Source organism: Chrysemys picta, chromosome 10, assembly GCF_011386835.1.
Source record: "Chrysemys picta bellii isolate R12L10 chromosome 10, ASM1138683v2, whole genome shotgun sequence".
Lineage (NCBI taxonomy): Eukaryota > Metazoa > Chordata > Testudines > Emydidae > Chrysemys > Chrysemys picta.
Window position 1 is genome coordinate 72,151,433 of NC_088800.1, and position 16,543 is coordinate 72,167,975.

Sequence of the window (16,543 nt, forward strand, 5' to 3'; positions counted from 1 at the left end):
CAGGTATTTGAAAGGGTGTCATAAGGAGGAGGGAGGAAACTTGTTCACCTTAGCCTCTAAGGAGAGAAGAAGCAATGGGTTTAAAACTGCAGCAAGGGAGGTCTAGGTTGGACATTAGGAAAAAGTTCCTAACTGTCAGGGTGGTTAAACACTGGAATAAATTGCCTAGGGAGGTTGTGGAATCTCCATCTCTGGAGATATTTAAGAGTAGGTTAGATAAATGTCTATCAGGGATCGTCTAGACAGTATTTGGTCCTGCCATGTGGGCAGGGGACTGGACTCAATGACCTCTCGAGGTCCCTTCCAGTCCTAGAATCTTAATTGTCATAGATTCATGGAGACAGTTACTATTCTCATGAAGCATGGTCCTGAGAGATTTTACTGCCTGGGCCATGACCTCCCCTCCCCCCCCCCAATCCAGGCTTTAGATGCTCATGGCTGATTTCAGTTGGAGGATCAGGATAGAAAGAGAACAGGAGTACTTGTGGCACCTTAGAGGCTAAAATTTATTAGAGCATGGGCTGTAGTCCACGAAAGCTTATGCTCTAATAAATTTGTTAGTCTCTAAGGTGCCACAAGTACTCCTGTTCTTTTTGTGGATACAGACTAACACGGCTGCTACTCTGAAACCTGTCATTATGCAAGGATAGAAAGAGTAATTCAGAATAAAACTCCACCATGAACTAATGCATGTAGCAGTTTATTTCATCACAAGTAATTTACAGTCTCAGTTTACCATTACAGCTTTTGTCCTCTTCAGATTAAGGAGAGCCACTGACACCAATGAAGTGGCCATCAGGCAAAGGATCACAATAGCTGCTGTTGCAACAGTGGTCCATGCTTCTCTCAGTTGAGTCTCTTCTATAGAGAGACAGTAGAACCACAAGTTAGTGACCAGAATATTTTTCAATAAACTTGAAAAAGCACCAACATGCAGTTAAGGGAGAGGAACATTTGTTTCCTACCTTGAGTTGAAGGCCATTCATCTGCTATAATGATAACAGGACCAGGTAAGCTGGCTACACCTGAGTTCTTTGCTTCCTTCACATCTGCAAGAGGTCAGTCAAAGTAATCTGAGTAATGATTTCCATGTACTAAGCTAACTGTCTATACTCCAGTTCTGTCCAGAGGAGACCAGAAATTAAAGGCCTACAAAATGTGACTGACAAAATAAAATACTGGGTTTAGTTGGGGGGAGGGGGCAAGACAGCTGAGGGGGTACAGAACAGGACAGCCTTATACAACTTTAAGACTTAATATCTAGAGAGACCAATAGGTCAGGGGCTTCAATTTAAGCCTGGAATTTTTAAATTAGATGTTAGGAAAAGGACTCCCCAATAAGGATAGTTAAGCATCGAAACTAGTTACCTAGAGGGTTTGCAGAATCTGTCCCTGGTGGCTTAAGGATGATGGTCAAGATAATACTTAATCCAGACCCCTGTACTGAGGCAGGACAGGGGTCTGGATTAGATGGCCTATTGAGGTCCCCTCCAATGCTACCTTTTGTAATTGTGATTGTTATAGTACATCACCCATGGTCAGTGAGACATTCTAGTTGTCAGTGATTAGATCCTACCTCGTTTGTTTCTAGCTGACAGCGGACATCTTGGTGAACACAGAGGGGAGTCCAGATGAAGTCTGTCACAGAGTAGAGCACTGCAGTGGAAGTACACCTAGAGCAAAGATACAGAGACATTTAGCACACAGGAAGCCCTAGCATTTAGCTACTGCAAGAAGGACTGCACTTACTAGGCTAGTGAGAGCCTTGTCACCCACTACAAAGGCAAAGGTCTTCACTTCAAATCTCTGGCGATAGTTGGGATAGCTGACTGCAAGGCCCACTGGATGAAATGCAGTTCTGTAGTTGTCCAGTTCATAGTCACACCTACAGAAGATACATGTAGAAAGTCATGGGGGAGGGGAGGAAAGCAAAGCAGCGTTTAGAGAGGTCAGAGTTGAAGTCAGGTAGAGGCTAGACTCTTGGAAGGTTTGCTTCATTAACAGTCAAATTTAATATTTAGTCCATTGCCTGAGAGAGCTCCTCTGTACTATTTCAGAGAGATCTGCCTGAACTTGCAAGCCTGCATTAGGACAGCAACTAATTTCTAGTCAAGAGACTTAGAGGATTTGAGTCACTCAGTTGTGAGCCATTATTTGAGTTACATTTGGAATTTACACTTTTGAGTGAGCGCATGCTCAATGACTAATGTAGCATTAGGTCAAGCTAGACAGTGACCTACACTTTTCCGATCAGATCTTAGCTAGACAGCATTGCTTTGCACCTAGGTCCATGTGAGGAGCCTGCCAGTACAAGTCACATTGCAAAGGCTTGTTGGAGCTATGGGAGCATGGTATTTCAGGGAAATACATTTCTTCAACACTGCAGTAAGGCTGGCCTGCCCATGTTCCTACAGCAGTTGTATTATACCTACCCATCCACAACAATGTTCCACCGGGGCAGAGAGCTTGGATCTTGTGATGTTGTTGCCCAACAGTCATCCAATACCAGTTTGATGTTGGGGTCATTGCGGTTCAGAACTTGCACTTCCAAGAAGATTGGTTGCTGCAGATATTTCACAATGGGGTACTGGTCATCACTGTAGGGCTGCAAGTAGGAGTCATCTGAAAAACCAAGTATGGTAGAGTTAGACAGCCCAGTACACAAGAGGTAGTAGTTCTTGCAGGAATAAGCCAGCTATGTAAGGAAGTCTGGTGTATGCATAGAAGGACACAGTGAGTGGAGTGATTTAGTTGGACTCCCTGCAGAGAGGAGTAAGCCACCTAAACTTGACTAGATAGCACCACTAGATTCCTCTATAGCAGAGGGCCTATTAAACCCAGTCTGCCAGGTCTATGTCACACACCAGCAGCGAAGGATTCATGCCACCCCCAGGAGACTTGCTATCCAGGTCTACTTCTTTGGATACCAGGGACTGAAGAGTTCCTTTGACTGTGGAGGGAGTCACTTCATTCTGCCCTGGCCATAATTTGCAGCTAGATGCAAGCTTTACCTGGATAGATCAGCAGGATCAAGGAGAGAGGACCCTGGTTTATTGAAGAAACTGGAGGAGGGAGACTGCTTATCCTTGCGCTCAGGGATGCATCACCACTTTTGTAGGTGCACACTACTGTCAGCCTGAAAGACAGAATACTCAGCATGAGGTTAGCTAGCAATCTGAACAGTCACTTTGCTTAGTGTTGTGACCGGCTCTCACTGGCAGAGTTGCAGACTGACCTGAATTCACTGTCCCTAGAAATCCTGCGTGGTGGTAGATCTGCCCACAAGGCACGAACTTCATTCTCATAAGTTATCCTCTCGCCTTCAAACTACAGGGGATACAGGAGTGTTAGTGACTGCCCTGCCACTGGAGCTCCTTTAGCAGTCACTGTCCTGGACACTTACCCTCTGCCTTGTTCCACACATGTTCAGTGGGACATGAAACCGAACCATGTCATTTGAGGGAGACTTGAAGACTGGTTTGCAGGTAGGATCTCTTAGCCTGATGGTATTCAAGTCTAGGGCTGGTTTTGTCCTGTCACTGAGTACTTCAAAGTCCATGTAGCCATCCTGAGTGCACACAGCAGCTGAAACATTCAAGGAGGTGGGCATGGGTTGCTGTAGGGTGACTCAACTACATGGTACTGTGGCAGCTCCTGCCTCAGTTCAGTGAGGGACTAGAGTATTCTGAGCTGTGTGTGCGCAGGGGCCCTAACTACCCTAGGAAGAGTTGTCCTGAGTCTACTGGATTGTTCCTGGTCTCCATTTTGTATAGCAGGACCTGGAGGGCAAGGTTCCTGCAACAGCTCATGCCAGGAAGCTCAAGGACCTAGAGTTGCCAGCAAGTAGTGCTCTATGGCTTGCACGAGTAGGAACCAAAAACATCCCATTAGGAGCTGTTTGGGGCAGGCCAGGTAGGAGAAGCTAGTATGGTGCCAGGTCAAGATTAGTGGCCCTGTAGGTCAGAGGGACAGCTGGTGAAGTCTCTTCCTCTGGAGAGAGCAAGCAGCTGCTGGGGAGCCAGGAACTATGGGAAAAGCTTCTGAGATGTTCAGTTGTATGTGGGGCTGCCTGTCTGCCATGTTGCAAGGGGAGGTGTGGTGGAGGAGGAAAGCTGTCCTAAGTTAGTGTGTTCCCTGAAACATCAGGGATTGAAGACTCCTTCCCACTTCCAAGCAGTAGATGTGGAGAATACCTAGATCTGTAACTAAAGACACAGGCCTGAGACTCCCCCACCAGCTAGGGAGGGGCATCCATTTTAGATAGAATTAGTGTGACTTGGCAACTTTAGACTCGATGCCATTAGTTGGTGAGAACCACCCTACATGGTAATTTTTGCTTGCCAGCTATTAAGAGCTTACACCAAATATAGCTACACTTTTAGCTGTATGTTAGCTCCAGATGGTGGTGTGCTGCAGTGTTTTGGTGTCCAACTCATGTTCTCCTGTAATGAAGTGGATGACAGCCATCTGTGACGGGTTGGATCACAGAAACCCCCTTGGGAGCTGCCACCAGATGTGCAAAGACTACCCCTGCTCCTGTTTTCCCTGCCCGCTCAGGACTCCAGCACCCTGTCTTGCTGAGCCAGACACTCCTGTTTGGCTCCACACACAGATCCAGGGTCTGAATCTCCTGTCCCAAAGCTGCAAGTTTACCTGAAAACAGCTCGCAGTAGCGCGCTTGTCTTTAGCACTCAGATGCTCAACTCCCAATGGGGTCTAAACCCAGATAAATCCGTTTTGCCCTGCATAAAGCTTATGCAGGGCAAACTCATAAATTGTTCGCCCTCTATAACACTGATAGAGAGATATGCACAGTTGTTTGCTCCCCCAGGTATTAATACATACTCTGAGTAAATTACTAAATAAAAAGTGATTTTATTAAATACAGGCAGTAGGATTTAAGTGGTTCAAAGTAGTAACAGACAGAACAAAGTAAGTCACCAAGCAAAATAAAATAAAATGCGCAGATCTATGCCTAATCAAACTGAATACAGATAATTTCCTCACCAGTTCCAGCGTGCTCCCTTTTACAGGCTAAGCTCCTTTTAGCCTGGGTCCAGCAATCACTCACACCCCCTGTAGTTACTGTCCTTTGTTTCAGTCTCCTTCAAGTATCCTGGGGGGGGTGGAGAGGCTCCTTCTTTAGCCAGCTGAAGACCAAATGGAGGGGTCTCCCACAGGTTTAAGTAGACTCTCTCTTGTGGGTGGAGACCTCCCTCCTCTGCAAAGCCCAGCTCCAAGATGGAGTTTTGGAGTCACCTGGGCAAGTCACATGCCCCTGCATGACTCAGTCTTTGCATTGTCCACATGGCATCTTGCATGTCTCCAGGAAGACTTCTCATGTGGATTGGAGCATTCCAAGATGCATTGTTCCCTAAGTGTCTCCTGATCAGGTACTTAACCTGGCAAATTCCTTCCTAAAGAAGCTGACCAAATGCCTCACAAAGCTTACTTAGAAATCAGGCAAGCATACAGCCCATATTCTTAAGCTCGAGTAGAAAATGATATATACGTACAAATAGGATGAATCGATATAGTAGACCACAACCCTTACGGAGATATGTTACATGGCACAGGCAGCATAAAACGTATTCCAGTTATGTCATACATACATTTATAAGCACCCCCTCCCCATAAAGCCTTATGGGGTACACTGTCACACCCTCCCCCTGAACTTACTGCCAGAGACTTGGACACTGTCCATGGCGGAGGCAGTACCTGTAAAATTTCTGTTTGTTTCTGGTCACACTTCCTTTCAGTACCTTGAAACCATATGGTGTCACTCCTGGGGGTTCTAGCCCATTTTGGGGTCCCTGGTCCCCAGATGCTTGCAAACAGGTAGGGATGTAGTATTGCTAACAGAATGCAGGCAGCAATACTCATTAACGTGGAGGTATCTTGGCATTTAGCCACCAATGCCATGAGGCGGTGTGCCTCAGTTTCCCCTTCTACACAGCAGCATAGGCCTGTTATGCTTTTGCTGCTTTTTACAGGTATGGGCTGTAAAGTAACACGCTGGTGGGGCTGTCCTGTCACCATCCCCAGCATGTATAACAGCTTATTCCACAAATCAAATATGTTCCACATCTTTAAAGGGTTTACCACTAGTGTGAATTCTTTTGTTTTATCCCATAGGTGAATTAGCAAAAGACACAAGGTTAACAGCAAATCTACAGTGGACAGGCTTCGTTCACTCAATTTGACTTGTTTAGCACCCATTGCATTTTCCCAGTTCTCTGTGCCCTCTGGTAGACCCTCTGATGCAGATTCCTCGGCCTCTTTGGGGAAGACTTCTAGTTCGGGCATGTGCTTGGGTCTTTGGCCAGGAAAGGGTGTACTACAACCATACTTGTCCTCGGCCCCTCCCTCTGGAGTTTCTCTGGGCTGGGCCCCACTCCCTTGTGAAGTTCCTCCCATGAAGAGATTTCCCCTCCCCTGTCTTGGAGAGAGAGTTTTATCTCTTGCAAGTGTAGCAAGAACAGCAGCTTTCCCTGGGGTGCTCTGGACCCCTTTGGGCACCCCACTTTCTGTTTCCAATGGGTCAGCTGGATAGACCCCCTCATCCTGGAGGCCTGACCCCCAGGTTTCCCTTAAAACCTGATCCACAGGAGAGGGGGCTGGCATTTCAAATGCAGACTTTTCACCCTCCTCCTGGGAAAGCCCCTCCCCACAAAAGGTGGGTGGACTCTCTGGCCCCCCCTGACCTTCCATCTGGGCTTCCCTCTTTGATCTCCCCTCTGGGTCCGACACTCTTGTGTCCCCTGAAAGGGAAGGTGATCCTGCCCCAGCTGTGGACTCACAGCTACCAGCTACGACAGACCTCTCGCTGGCCAGCAAAATCCCTCCCCTTCCATTCGGGTTGGGCTGGCACTCAGCTATAGAGTCCTTGGGGCCTGTTCCCACCACAGCGGTCCCCAGGACTCCAACTTCCACCTTTGGGACACACGCCTCTGTGCACCCCAGGGCAGGCCCAGCCCCCTGCTGACCTGCAACTTCCTGGCAGTCAGCAGCTGTGGTGGCCTCCTTGCTACAAGGTGGTACATCCCCCTCCCCAGGGGAGATGATTAGGGGACAGGAGCTGGCTTCGTCCAGCTCCTCCCTCTGGAACTTCCCTTGAGCCCCAGGGCTACAGGAACTGGCCACAACCAGCCCTGCCCCCGAAGCTGCATCCTTTACTGCTGCAGAGGAACCTAAGAGACACTCTCCTATTCCCCCAGCAGTCCGTGTGACTTCACCCCCCTCTCTGGGGCTTTTAGCACAAGATTCCTTCTCACTGCTAACCAACCCTGGGACAGATTCTGCCACACTAAAGAAATCATTCCCCAGTAGAAACGGTGCAAAATTGTTTGCCACCGTTGCAACAGTCAGCTCAGCCTGCAAATCCCGAGTTTGCATGTGTACTTTAGCTAAAGGTGCAAGGACTTTGTAACCCCCGACCAGCTCTAATTCTGCCATTTTACCTGGCAACAGATCCTTCTCCTGGATTAGGTCCCTCCTGACCACAGAAATCTCAGCACCCGTGTCCCTTAATCCAAGAAGCATTTGACCATTCAATTTAACAGCATGCATATGCTCATTGCTGGGTTGTGTGGAAGCAAGCTTTACAAATCCTGTGTGGAAAGAGGCCACAGCCTGGCTCTGAGAAGCCGCAGCTTCACTCAGTAAGGGACACTTATTCCTCAGGTGCTCAGTGGACTTACAATGATAGCACCTCTTGGGCTCCTCTGCTCGCACAGGAAATTTGGGTCGAGTACCAGGGGAATGGGGAGGTGACCGCCCAGCCTCTTTTTTCCCAGACCCCGGGGTAAAACGGTGATTCTGCTTTCCCCCAACCTTATACCCTTCTGCCAGTGGTTTGTGTTTGATTGCAGCTTGGGCTTGTTCATAAGAGTCAGCATACTCAGCTAATTCACCCACTGCATTTACCTTTTTGTCCCACAAATACTGTTTTACCTCATCACTGCACATATTCAGGAAATGTTCCTGCGTAACTAGATCACACATCCCTTCAAAGCTGGTAATGCCTCTCCCCCGCACCCATTTATCTACCAAATCTCTCATTTCATTGGCATAAGCCACATTACTTAATCCAGATCCCCTCTTAAGGCTCCTGAATTTAACCCTGTAGGTTTCAGGTGTAACCTGAAACTGTTTCAAAACCAGTTCCTTAAATTTACCATAGTTTGAAGCATCATCAATAGGCATCTTATTGAATATGTCCAGAGCTCTGCCAGTCAATTTTGCTATCAATGTGGTCATCTTCTGATCTTCAGGGATAGCATGGAGGGTGCACAGTCTCTCAAAGGTGATGAAATATTCGGCGATATCGCTGGACTCATCATACTGTGGACATAGCCGCTCCCATTTATGGATTTTTGGGGAAGTGGAGCCAGCAGGGGGAGGGTTTCGTCTCTTTGACTCCATAACAGCCAGTTCATGCTTCCGGGCCTCCCTCTGGGCCTCCATAGCCCTCTCGTGGGCAGCTGCCTCTGCCTCCGCTCTCGCTGCCGCCCTCGCTGCCTCTCTCGCTGCCTCTGCCTCCATGGCACTAATTTCTAATTGTCTTAGTTCCAGCCGTCTCTTATGTTCACTTTCTCTCTCTTTTGCTTCCAACCTGGCCAGCTTTAGTTTAATAGCAGCGTCACTGGTACTCATTGTCCTGCTTTCTCGTGCTGGGCTACAACCACTCTGCAGTTCACAGGAACTGAGATCACTAGTACTCATTGTCCTGCTTTCTTGTGCTGGGCCACAACCCCTCTGCAGTTCACTGAAACTGAGATGCACTCAGCTCAGGGGATTCTTAGTTAACAGAGAGCTTCCTTTTCTGTCCCTACTTCCCTTGCCCGAAATAAGCAAACAGAAAATAACAAACCAGTAACCACTTTGTCTGTTCTCCAGCCACCACACTTAAAACTCACTTAAAATCACTACCAGTATCTCAAAGCAATCAGCTGTGCACAGACCCTGCTCGACTACGCCACTGTGACGGGTTGGATCACAGAAACCCCCTTGGGAGCTGCCACCAGATGTGCAAAGACTACCCCTGCTCCTGTTTTCCCTGCCCGCTCAGGACTCCAGCACCCTGTCTTGCTGAGCCAGACACTCCTGTTTGGCTCCACACACAGATCCAGGGTCTGAATCTCCTGTCCCAAAGCTGCAAGTTTACCTGAAAACAGCTCGCAGTAGCGCGCTTGTCTTTAGCACTCAGATGCTCAACTCCCAATGGGGTCTAAACCCAGATAAATCCGTTTTGCCCTGCATAAAGCTTATGCAGGGCAAACTCATAAATTGTTCGCCCTCTATAACACTGATAGAGAGATATGCACAGTTGTTTGCTCCCCCAGGTATTAATACATACTCTGAGTAAATTACTAAATAAAAAGTGATTTTATTAAATACAGGCAGTAGGATTTAAGTGGTTCAAAGTAGTAACAGACAGAACAAAGTAAGTCACCAAGCAAAATAAAATAAAATGCGCAGATCTATGCCTAATCAAACTGAATACAGATAATTTCCTCACCAGTTCCAGCGTGCTCCCTTTTACAGGCTAAGCTCCTTTTAGCCTGGGTCCAGCAATCACTCACACCCCCTGTAGTTACTGTCCTTTGTTTCAGTCTCCTTCAAGTATCCTGGGGGGGGTGGAGAGGCTCCTTCTTTAGCCAGCTGAAGACCAAATGGAGGGGTCTCCCACAGGTTTAAGTAGACTCTCTCTTGTGGGTGGAGACCTCCCTCCTCTGCAAAGCCCAGCTCCAAGATGGAGTTTTGGAGTCACCTGGGCAAGTCACATGCCCCTGCATGACTCAGTCTTTGCATTGTCCACATGGCATCTTGCATGTCTCCAGGAAGACTTCTCATGTGGATTGGAGCATTCCAAGATGCATTGTTCCCTAAGTGTCTCCTGATCAGGTACTTAACCTGGCAAATTCCTTCCTAAAGAAGCTGACCAAATGCCTCACAAAGCTTACTTAGAAATCAGGCAAGCATACAGCCCATATTCTTAAGCTCGAGTAGAAAATGATATATACGTACAAATAGGATGAATCGATATAGTAGACCACAACCCTTACGGAGATATGTTACATGGCACAGGCAGCATAAAACGTATTCCAGTTATGTCATACATACATTTATAAGCACCCCCTCCCCATAAAGCCTTATGGGGTACACTGTCACACCATCTTCAGTATTTTACACACCAAGCATTGAATCCCTATGATGAAGTCTCATTTGTAGGCCAGTTCTTCAGGGATAGCTGAACCACCACAGAATGAGTTGACAGAAGTACATGCCTTACCTATTGGTGCATGTTGGTCACAGGGACACTCTGGATAAGTCACCATTGACAGCATTTCTCCACGGAAGTTGAAAGTTAGCCTTAGAGATGCCATGTATGACTGAAGTCCTAAGCAGTTCTCCTCATACAGCTGGAAGAGAAGGAGGCAGGCCACAACATGTGTTATCTAAGACAGTTGAAAGTCTGTAAAGGTAATTTTAGTTATGTTTGCCATTATGTCACCTTACCGGCAAAAGTAGCCTTTTGCTTCAGATCTGACAGTCATTTAGACTGGACTAGTTTAGCCAGAAATATTTTGCCGAGACTATCTAATCTCCTGGAGTAAGATGTGAGTAGGCTGGTTTAGAAGTAGGAATTTGTAAATTTTAAAATCAGTAAGTGATTTAGAGGGTCATCTTTAGGAAGCGGATATTTAGACCTTGTCCAAAACTCAGTCTAAGTATATTTGGGTCTGCAGATCCAGACTAAGCAGTCCAGCAGCCTGGGTTCTCAACTTTAACTCACTTATTTGTAAGCATCAGAATATAGCATGCTAGGTTCTGTCCTCAGAGCCATCCCTGACCCAGAGATCTTGCATAAGCAAGAAGATATAAAGGAGACTGAATACTATCATCTAAGTACATTAGACCAAACTCCTCTCATTCTATCTATTGGGATATTCCAAGAAATTGGAAAGAGTAGTAGCTTTACAGATCATTCCAGGGATAATTGCCAGCATGGAGTATTGTGGGAGCAGCAGACAAAATTGTCTGTCCAGGCCAACTTAATAGTAGAGCTGGTATCATGTCACAAGACAAGAGAAGGGCCAGAACAAGTAGTCCAAGTTTGATGCAGTAGCAAGGGGTAGTTTGTCAGGAAACATCGCTTGAATGGTAAGCAAGGAAGGTTTTGGGGTTTTTTTTTGTTTTGTTTTTTTAAAGCAGATACATTTAGAAAGGGCTGGTAGAGAGGAGGCTTATATTGCAGTAATGGAGATCAGATGAGTGCCTAAAAAAAAAAAGTTTAATGGTCTCATATGAAGGTTACTCTGAATATTTGGAGATGGCCTGGTTGAGAGAGTTAAAGGAAAAGAAAGAATCAGATGGCAGCCAAACGATGGCAGCACAGAAGGTACAGATGCCTACAGTCTAGTCCTATGGCTTGGAATGGACTCTGCTGATTGGACAGCAAGCCTACTTTTGTAGTTAAGCCCTTTCTATTGCATCTATGGTTTGCATTTCAGTTACAATTATGACTATGCCTAGAAGGAGTCAGATCTCACTACAAACTACCCTGTTTCCCCGAAAATAAGACATCCTCCGAAAATAAGGCCTACTTACAGTTTTGCCTCTCGTTGTAATATAAGGCATCCCCCCGATAATAAGACCTCCCTGATAATAAGGCAAAAAAATGTGTACTGTATTCTTCTTCATTGAAAAATAAGACATCCCCTGAAAATAAGACCTAGCGCATCTTTGGGAGCAAAAATAAATATAAGACACTGTCTTATTTTCGGGGAAACAGGGTAGTAGTCTTACTCTGGACTTCAGGGTTCTTCTGTTGATGTGCAGCTTCACTCCCCTTCTTGCATCTAGAAGAATTCCATTTGCTTGGAGTTGGTTCATGGGAATGTTTCTATTTTCTACACTCACAGCTGAGAGAATCCCTGGGAAAGCTGGGATGGCAACAGTCATGTGTGTTGAGTTACAGGTTGCTGGACCTGCAATAATAGCTCTGTCAGTTTCTATAGAAGTTTTAAGGTACAAGTTCCTCTAGGTCAGCAGAGGGGCCAGTTTCCTCAGTGAAGAGAGGAAGTTTTACCTGGTGCACAGATCATTCTTGATTCTACAGTTAGTCGCTGGTCAGGAGGCCCATATGAAAGCTTGAGTGCCACAGTATACAGCATCTGGTTGTCTTGCTGCAGAGGACAGACATGATTGAGAACATCAGGTTATTCATAGTGAGGTTCCCAGTGCTGGGTATTATTAATAATATCAATAAGCTAGGCTGTACTTCTCAACCTCTGAAGTCTCTTCAGAAGTCTTGCAGGGCACATTAGCCATTTAAATGGCTGTTGAGGCAGAAAGCCACTGGAGTAGTACACTAGCCATTTCATGATATGCTACACAGAGGAGTTCTTGGGAAGGGTGTACAAACTCCATTCCTGGGCCTCATGTACCACATGGTGTCATAGCCAAAAATGAAGCTGCAGCTGTTGTGAGATCTCACCACACATTCCCATTTTCAGATGGGATGATTAGTCTGACTCTACATGCAGTCAATCACTCTCCCAATAGCTCAAGACTAGTGAGCCTCAAGTGCCAGACTTCTTAGCACCATTTCTATTTACAAACATTTGCCTATGGCAAGTTTTGCCTTTTGGCCTCCAGAATGATCTTGTGCACCTACCTTGTAAGAGGTTACTCCAGTAGCACCAAAAGAAACCTGGAAAATTAGGTTATTGCTGTCAGCTAGGAACGTGTATCCTTGCTGCATGGCTTGCCGAAGGCTTAGCCTGTGTGTTCTTGTTCCATCATCTATGGACAGTATCCAGGCCATCTGAGACTCTGTAGTCTGCAATTTGAGACTTCTGGTTAGTCAGACATAAGGTTTTTCATTATAGAGCAGGGGGTATTGTTCTTATCTTTAAGTGTTAAGACTGCTGTGACAGGCAGCTTGGCAAACCAACCCTAGAGATATACGGAAGGGTCCAGCTTGCTACTTTAGCAAGCATCACCAAAGTTGCAGTTTCTACATGCAGCAGTTTAGAGGCATGTTACTTTGAACACCCAGCCCCCATTTTGACAGACATTCCATACCATGTGTTCATCAGCAAAACTGGGAAGGAGTCTTGGAAATACAACCTGAAAGAGAATGGGACAACAGCTGAATGCAGAGCACACAGTTCAATGAGATTATGATACCAAGAAAGCTTTCCATGGTGAATGTTACAAGGAGCCTCTCACTGATTACAGGAATGGAAGCTTTAGGAGAGTCTTCTGAGGAAGTGTGCTGCAATGGCTAGAGGCCTGGCTTGTTTCTGGAGGGACGGGGGAGGAAAAGCAGCCAATGCCATTTTCCCCTGTAGTTTAGGGCACCTGTGCCCAGGTTGACAACTACAGTAACTCCTCACTTAACATTGTGAGTATGTTCCTGAAAAGTGTGACTAAGTGAGACAATGTTAAACAAATCCAATTTCCTTGTAAGAATTAAGGAAAGTGGGAGGGGTTAGGTTCCAGGGAATTTTTTTCCTGCCAGACAAAAGACTATTATGTATGTGTAGACACACTAAGTTTTAAACAAAAAATTTAATACTGTTACACAGTGATGATGATTGTGAAGCTTGGCTGAGGTGGAGGAGTCAGAGGGTGGGATATTTCCCAGGCAATGCCTTGTGGCTGAATGATGAACTAGCAATTTGCTGAGCCCTCAAGGGTTAACTCACTCTACAAGGCAGCAGGAATGGAGGGAGATGAGCGCATCAGACAGACACACTGAGAGAGAGATGTGCATTTCCCCTTTAATTACACTGCCTTGTTAATTAGATCAGCTTGCTGAGACTGCAGCTGCTGCTGCCAGTTCCCTCAGTCCTGAGCCCTGTTGTGTGTCCCCCCGCTCTATAGAAGACGGGGGTAAGCAGGGTGCAGCAGCAGGGGGACACCCTGACATTAGCCCCCTTCTCCTGCCCGCCCCCACACACACACACCCCGCAAGCAGGAGTCTCCGGGAGGAGCTCCAAGGCAGAGGGCAGGAGCAGCACATAGCAGTGGGGGGAGGGACAGCTACAATTGCTAGCCTGCTGGGCAGCCACTGCACAGGGAACTTAGGGGAGCTGATATGGGGGCTGCCAGTCCATCCTGGTTCCAAGTGTCCACCAGCTAGCTGCAACGGGCTGCTCTTCCTGCAAGCAGTGGACAAATCAGGCAGCTGCCAAATGACATTAGAAGGAAGCATTGCACAACTTTAAATGGGCATGTTCCCTAATTGATCAGGGACATAACAATGTTAACTGGGACAACTTTAAGTGAGGAGTTACTGTACTGATCATTAGCCAATAGAGGGTCTACATAATTCAGTAAGCTGTGCTGAGCCCAGCCAGGGAAGCCATTAGAAGTACACAAAGGATGAGGTAAAGGTAACTGGCAAGAGGTTTCACAAATAAGACTAGACTAGTTTTCAATCTAAGTCTTCCCAGAGATCAGGAATGGGAAGATCTGCCATCACCCTGCTAGTCAGTTTTATTTCCCCGACACCCACCACCCAAAGAAGAAAGTCTGAAGACACATCTAAGATTTGATCAGAGATGCCATTGAGTTGTCAAACTCATCTCTACTGCTGAGCTTCCAAGGGATTGTTGAACTGTCCCACTTACTGCCATGAAGTCTTTAGTACAGTTTGTAACTCCTGTAAAAATAGTAGGGACAACTTCATCTGCTGGAAGAGCATCACAGCCAATACTGTAGGTTACATTCTTGTCCCCTGCAAGGGTCCTGTTGAGCAGCAGCTCTATTCTCAGCTGGTGTTGGTCATGCTATAGACATAGAACACATTGGTCAGAGTAAGATACAGTGGCAGTTTTACATTACTAGATTTTTGCCTCAGATTAGCAAATAGAGCCAGTCTTCACAGAGGCCACATGTTCAGGTTGAAAATTTGCTTCAGCTGAAGTTGCTGTCTATACAAGTTGCAGGGTTAGTTTTTAAAAAGTTACTGTATTTGCCTCCTTACTCAAGGAAGGAATTGGATTAGTTGGGAGCATTTTGATTAGTTGTTATACAAGAACCAACTCAGTGGGTGCTTTGGGGCTGGAACACCCCGGGGGGGGGGGGGGGGGTCAGGAAAGAAAATCTCCTAGGAAAGATAGATGGTACATTATGTAGCCAACTACAGCATTGCATCACTTCATTTTCTGATCACACTGTACTGGTAATAGTGGTCACTTTAGAGCCTATATGTTCCCAAAGCAGAGGGACAGTTTTACCTCTAGTCTAGTGCAGTTCACATACAGAGCAGTTAGAGTCAGCCTCTCATGATCCACCATGTAGTCACAGTCGACAATCTCTTCACCACTTGTATCTAGAAAAAGGAATGTGGTCAGCTATGCTGCTAGACATTAGCTGGATTTTTCAGGGCAGACATGCAGCAATACATACCAACTACATGGACCTGCCAGAAGTTGCTTCCAAGCTCTCTGGGAAACCCAATCAACATTTTGTCATTATGACAAGACACTGTCCCTACAAGAGGAAATGCAGTCAGATATCAACTCCTTGCAACACAGAATAGTAGACAGTATACAGACCATTATTATAAAACCCACTCACACCAGCAAATGGAGAGGAGTCATTAGTTCTGAGCACACCCTAGGGTCATTAAAACTATCTGATCAGCCTAGAGACAAGTCCACCACTCCAACCATGTTTAGGAGAATGCCCTGGTTACCTGGGAAGTCTAGAGCCATGGAGCTAGTAGCACCAGTTGTCAAGGGCACTATAAGGCAACCAAGTAAAAGAAGCAGCCTGCAAACAAGAGAGAAGAGGCTCAGAAGCCAGCACAGCAAACAGAACCCTCCCCATACACAACCCTAACCCCCCTTACCACATGCTGCAAAAGGACCAGCCTGGCTGCAATAGAGGCAATTTCATGGCTGAGAGACAAACCACCCAGAACAACTCACCTCATCGGGAGATGCAGGGGTTATATAGGAGGGGCTGCAGCCCCAGCACAGGAGCAGCTCTTGGAAAACACTTGGGTTGCTTTCCTCATCACCTGCTAGCAGCTGACTCTGAGGCTGATGGTTTGCACCTGGCCCTGTTCTGTGCTGCAATCAGTGAGGAGGGGGCAGATTTGGGACAAAGCTCCTCTTTCAAGGGGATTTTATGCCCCTTTGCACAATTTGCTGTTTCCCTTCACTTTTAACATTATTTTGATCTCCACTTTTCCTCTCACCCTGCTCTTCCACTGCCTTTCTCCCTTTGCTGGAAGATGGGGCAAAATAGCTGATGAGCTAGAAACAGATGAACACTTTGTGTTGCAGCCTTCAGCTCCCCTTGCCCTTTGCCCCTTACCAAGGAGAACACTTGGCATTGCTGGGCTCTTCTGCCCACTAAAACAGCCTTGTGCTCAGCCAGGGGGTTTGTAGGGCATCCCACACTTGGGAACTATCCTCAGTAGCCCCTGCTTGGGAAATCTTCATTGCCAGGGTAGTTCTCTTCAGGAGGGACAGTTTGCCCAATATCTAGTTTGCCATAACTGTTATCAATGTGAATG

General features: G+C 46.6%; 1 protein-coding gene across 1 annotated transcript; it reads right to left on the reverse strand.

Annotated features, from left to right (window-relative positions):
• Nucleotides 1-684: 684 nt before the first annotated feature.
• LOC101944674 (zona pellucida sperm-binding protein 2-like) lies at nt 685-15,995 on the reverse strand. The gene is made up of 18 exons (XM_065559969.1): nt 15,872-15,995; nt 15,716-15,792; nt 15,427-15,510; nt 15,255-15,349; nt 14,646-14,804; nt 13,093-13,137; nt 12,683-12,847; nt 12,095-12,191; nt 11,812-11,993; nt 10,295-10,424; nt 3,404-3,585; nt 3,236-3,327; nt 3,012-3,136; nt 2,433-2,622; nt 1,750-1,885; nt 1,577-1,673; nt 966-1,049; nt 685-861 (listed from the first exon to the last, which is right to left on the reverse strand). The coding sequence occupies exons 1-18, from the start codon at nt 15,916-15,918 to the stop codon at nt 728-730; spliced, it is 2,121 nt and encodes a 706-aa protein (XP_065416041.1). The 5' UTR covers nt 15,919-15,995; the 3' UTR covers nt 685-727.
• Between the last annotated feature and the right edge of the window lie 548 nt (nt 15,996-16,543).